At 35.6% G+C, this 5,276-nt stretch overlaps 1 protein-coding gene across 1 annotated transcript; it reads left to right on the top strand.

Annotated features, from left to right (window-relative positions):
* Positions 1-669: 669 nt before the first annotated feature.
* On the top strand, positions 670-1,050 carry LOC122587791. The gene has a single exon (XM_043759957.1). It carries the CDS (start codon positions 670-672, stop codon positions 1,048-1,050), a length of 381 nt encoding a protein of 126 aa, XP_043615892.1.
* Positions 1,051-5,276: the final 4,226 nt, after the last annotated feature.

Raw genomic sequence — 5,276 nt, 5'->3', positions numbered from 1 at the left:
CGATCTATATCTATATATTGAAACACTTTTCAGATCCATACATATATATACATATACATGGCCGAATATATGTATATATGACAGAAAAATGTGATTTTCGTGAGGAAGAACCGATTTTATACTTGGATCTAAGAAAATCTTACCATAAACTCAAAGATGATAAGAAGATGAAGAAAAGGTGAAAAGTGGTGGTGGTTTAAGGCGGCCGGCGGTGGTTCTCAGTGGATGGTGGCGGCTGGCCAAAATTGAGAGAGAGGGGCGGCCAAGAGGAAGAGAGGGAGAAGAGTGAGAGAGGTGAAAAGAAGTAATGGGGGATTAGGGTTAGGAGTTAGGTTTTTGTTGCCCTATTCCCTAGTCTTGACCGACCTTTGACCATATTTGACCCTTCCAAAAACCCATTAGACTCGATCATTCAAAAAGACTCGAGACTCGCAAATTCATTTTGTCGACACATTTAAATGTAACTTTTCAATAGCTTTCAAACGAATATAAATATGACCATATTTGTTCATTAAATCTTTAATTGGTTAAATTTTAAGTATGTCACTTAATTCGGCATTTCCACAAGACAACTAGTATTCCTCCTGTTCTCGAGTTGAACGGAATGAACTAAAGACGACCAGGAAAAGTACTTCGGGAAAATACGCTCAGATGATGGTTGTCACATTGATGGAGGCGGGTGAGTTGAGGTTTTTACAACTGCATGAACTTGATGAACTTCGATTGCAAGCTTATGACAATTCTAGGCTCTATAAGAAGAGGACTAAAGTTTGGCATGATCGTAAGCTTCGGATGAAAGATTTTAAGGTTGGTGATAAAGTGTTGTTGTTCCTTTCTAAGTACAAGTTTAAACAACCTAAATTGACCTCTAGATGGACTGGACCGTTTGTTATTAAACATGTTTATCCTACGGGGTATGTGGAATTATTTAGGTCGAATGGAACGTCATTTATAGTTAATGGTCAAAGATTAAAAGTGTATCATGAAGAAGAGGATGTGATGGGAGTTGTAGTGGGTTCAATGAGTGATTGTAGGAATGAGTCTACCTAACGACTCTTAAATAATTTATGCGCTTCTTGGGAGGCAACCCGTGTATTTTTATTTCAATTTATTTTATTTTTCGTTTCTTATATTGAAAAATCCAAAAACATTTGTAAAATTGAAAAAAACCAAAAAAGATTTTTGTTTTGTTAGTTTAGTGATGTGAAAATGACCCCGGTCCATTTCCACATAAAAGGTTGGTTTGTATATTTGCTAATCGAAGTTCAGCAAGCAACCAATTACCCTTGGTTATCCTTTATTAGCAATATACTTGATACAAGAATGCCTAAGTCATCTGAACCGAAAAGAATTTCTGAGCTGAAAGAAATTACTGAGCTGAAAGAAATTTCTGAACTGTAAATTTCTGAGCTGAAAGGATTTTCTGAACTAAAAGAACTTTTTGAGCTGAAAGGAAATTCTAAACTGAAAGGAATTTCTGAGCCGAGAGAAGTTTCTGAACTAGAAGAAGGTTCTGAACTGATAACTCCATCTGAACAAACCTCATTGAAATAACTTCAACTGACCACGTTCATTAAAGTAGTCATCACCAGATGTGATCAGCCACTGCTCAGATCAGAAAGCAAAACACTTCAGAAACAAGTCTTCAGTAACTTCATTTCAGAAGTGCTACTAACTAGTGACCAATTGCCAGTTACCAGTTCTCAGTCATTCACTTCAGTAGCCGATTTCATTTTGAGTTTCAAAAATAACTTGTCTCACATCAGTAATGAAGCGTATTGCTCTTGTTTCAACAACCTTTTAGCTAACAACTCTAGTGAAGACTCGTCAGATAAAGCTATAGTAACTTGCTCCAATCACGAGGCTTCGGAAATGGATTTCAGATTTACTTCAGTAAAGTTATCTCAGTCACACTCCAGTGAACCATTTCAGTGGACAGCTTCAGATGATAACTCCAATGAGTTGCTTCAGATTCACGCTCCAGATGAGTTGCTTCAGATTCACGCTCAAGATGGGATCCTTCAGATTCATGTTTCAGTAAAGATCCTTTAGATTAGGCCACCAGATCCACTTTAGAATTTTGTCACCTAGTTACTTTCATCCAATAAGAAGCAGATACATCAGAATGTTCTAGAAGCTTATGGATAAGAATAGACATGTGGATTTGACACCTTTTCTAACGGTTTGCATGTGACAATTGTGGGGACCATTTTCAAGGGAATAATTTTAGAAGTTGCACATGCCTTTTTTCTATTGGTTGTCTAAAAGTAATGGTTGCCATTGATGTCTATGACAGCCATTTATTTTATTTATTATTGTATTTCTTTAATTCTAGAAAATAGCATTAGTGGCTATAAATAAAGGCTCATTTCTCATTGTAAAAACAGATTATGTTGAGTTGAATGAACTTAATAGAGCAGCCTCTATTTCTTAAAAATCTTCATTTACCTTTATAGATCTTTGATCTTGGTGCTTTGGAGTGATCCTTTTATCTATATTTGTGGTGGTTCGTCCTTTATCAAATATAGTGGTGACATCCAAAATCTTTGATTCCTTTATCTGTGTTTGTGGTGGCTAAACCTTTATCAAACATAGTGGTGGGTTGGAGTGTTTCCTTTATCCTTGATTCCGGTGGCTTGGCCTTTACGAATCTTGGTGGTGGATTCTTTTAGCTATCATTTTATTTATCGTCTTGTTTTGTTGTTTATTTCATAAAATCCAGAAAATACCAAAAATATCTAATTCCATTTGGTTTAATTTCCGTTGTGCTTGAGTTATTCGCGTGTTTTACGCATCAAATTTGGTATTAGAGCCAGGTTTGAAAAAGTTTTCTTAATCTTTTTATCCTGTTGGTGTTTGTAACTGAAGATACAACTGACGAGTCAACTGAAGTGTCAACTGAAGATCCATCAGTTGAAGTTCAACATGCAATGTCTATATGCCTAATGACGAACTTTGTGCCTACTAAGTCACTACCAGTTACAACTCAATGGCTTAAGGAAGGGAATAGGGGTAACAATTACTAACCGAACACTTGTGTTTATTTTCAAATTCGATTATTATGGTCTGGATTTTTGTGTTATTCCTATGCATGCTCCTATTTTGGTACTTGATAATAATTGTCATGATGTTCACTTGAACACTAGTTCATTGCGTGTTCGAAGAGGCAAGTCACTCTTAATCGTTTATGGTCTGATGAAATGATTAAGGCTGAAGTGAATTCATTATTTGTTCCTGTTGATATGTATAAGTATGATAAGGCCATTGGGTGGGCTGAAATGTCGAGTTTGTTTAAAACTTTAAGGGTTGATTTTCTGGGTAATCATCAACAATTCATATTGAAGTCTAGAGTAGAACCGACAAATATCGTTTTGGAAGGTGTGAAGAAAGATGCTTATGTGATAATTCATTTTTAAAATGTTGAAAATTCCTACTTGGAGGCTGATTTGTTTGCTGATTTTAAAACCACTCAGCAACACTTTTCATTCGATCTTGAAGCCAGTGGGAAGGTTAAATGTAAAATGAAGACTAAGGTCGAAAATGAATTATTTGTTAGTCTAGTTGAGTATAGAAAGGGTTTAGAACATGATACTTTTGTTTATTCTCATTTTGTGAGAAGGTTTGCTGAAATGTTAAACCCATTAAGTCATCTGGAATATGATTTGTTGGCTGATCCTAAGGTTAATCAACAACACTTTTTATTTTATCTTAAAGCTGATCGGAAAGTTGAGTACGAGGTGAAAATGAAGTTATATGTGTCTGGTCTTATAAGAACTAATGAGCAGCAAGTCGAGAATGAGTATAGACTTCATTGTAAGATCAATTGTAAGATCAATTGTAAGATGAAATACAATCTGATCGATATGTGTGTTGAAACACATTTGAGCTTTATAATTCTGGTCCTTCTTGAGTTGAAAGAACGTGATTTGTATGTATGGTTAGAGAAGTGTAATATCATGATAAATGAGCTCATCGTTACAACAAGTATTGAAGAGAATAATCTGGTCTTTGTTGATTTTTCCAAGTTTGATTGAGCTTCGTATCCGTTAGTTCTTGAGTCCATAATGGATCTCGAACTTTCTCACTCTCTATCAACAATCTTTGAAGTTGATGTGCTGGAAATTCTTTTATTTAAGAAATCTGAAAAATCAAGCTTTGTTACCGGGTTAGGATTATCAGAAATTTATGACCTGAAGATGTTTAGAAATGAAAACTCAAAGCCTTACTTTAAGGACTTGAGGGCAAGTCCCAAAAAAGAGGAAAAGATTGATGCGGAAATGACCCCGGTCCATTTCCACATAAAAGGTTGGTTTGTATATTTGCTAATCGAAGTTCAGCAAGCAACCAATTACCCTTGGTTATCCTTTATTATTGGGTAAGAGGGCATAATTATACCCCAGTTAGCTGTGTGATACCCAAAAATCAATAAAATGTAGGCAACATGACTAGATGTCATGTTGGCTTAATACACGTACAAGAAATCAAAGCAACAAACAAATTACCTAAAGCGAGTGACATGCCACTCACTTAAACAAACCAAACCTATCTAGCTTACTTAACAAAACATAATAATACGATAACACAAGAAAGAAACTAGATAGGTAAAAACTAATCACTACGTTGGAATGAGTAGTGATGAAGGTAACTTCCAATGTGAAAGTGCTGCCTCCGTTCTTCTATTGCTTTTAAACCGAAAAGTCATCAACTTCAATCTAGTAGTCGAGACAATAATCTGGATTAATTGGTCTTCAGATTGTTTTGACTAATTAAATAAACGGTTATTCCTTTCTTGCCAAATGTTGTAAACAACCCCTGCAAGAATCAACTTTGAAATAACACTATGAACATATTTTTTCTTGCAATCTTCTTCAAATCATGTAACACATCAACCCAGCTTCCCCATGTAACGAAAAACCAGCAATTTTATTAACTCCATCCCATACTCTTGAAGAAAATGGGCAGTCGAAAAACAAATGAGTATGAGAGTCTGGTTGTGTTGAGCACAATGGACATATAACAGCTAAAGAGGTATGTTGGACATCCCATTGATTAAGCATGTCTTGTGTTTTGAGTTTCCGATTCATAACTAGCCACAAAAGGAAAGAGTATTTAGGAATACATTGTTTGTACCATACAATATGATACCAATCCACCAAAGGTGCTCGTACACGCAAGTCATCCCAAGCTAAAGACACCGCAAAACTATGTAAAACTCTTGCATTTGTACGCCATTTTATCGAATCCATTATATGTTCCTGCAATAAAGGCACGTTAGT

This window comes from Erigeron canadensis, chromosome 2, assembly GCF_010389155.1.
Source record: "Erigeron canadensis isolate Cc75 chromosome 2, C_canadensis_v1, whole genome shotgun sequence".
In the NCBI taxonomy this organism is placed as follows: Eukaryota; Viridiplantae; Streptophyta; class Magnoliopsida; order Asterales; family Asteraceae; genus Erigeron; species Erigeron canadensis.
Note: the sequence above shows the minus strand (reverse complement) of the source record. Positions and strands in the feature narration are given on the sequence as shown.

Coding starts and splice junctions, on each gene's coding strand:
- LOC122587791 (XM_043759957.1), top strand. CDS start 670: ATGGAGGCGGGTGAGTTGAGGTTTTTACAACTGCATGAACTTGATGAA.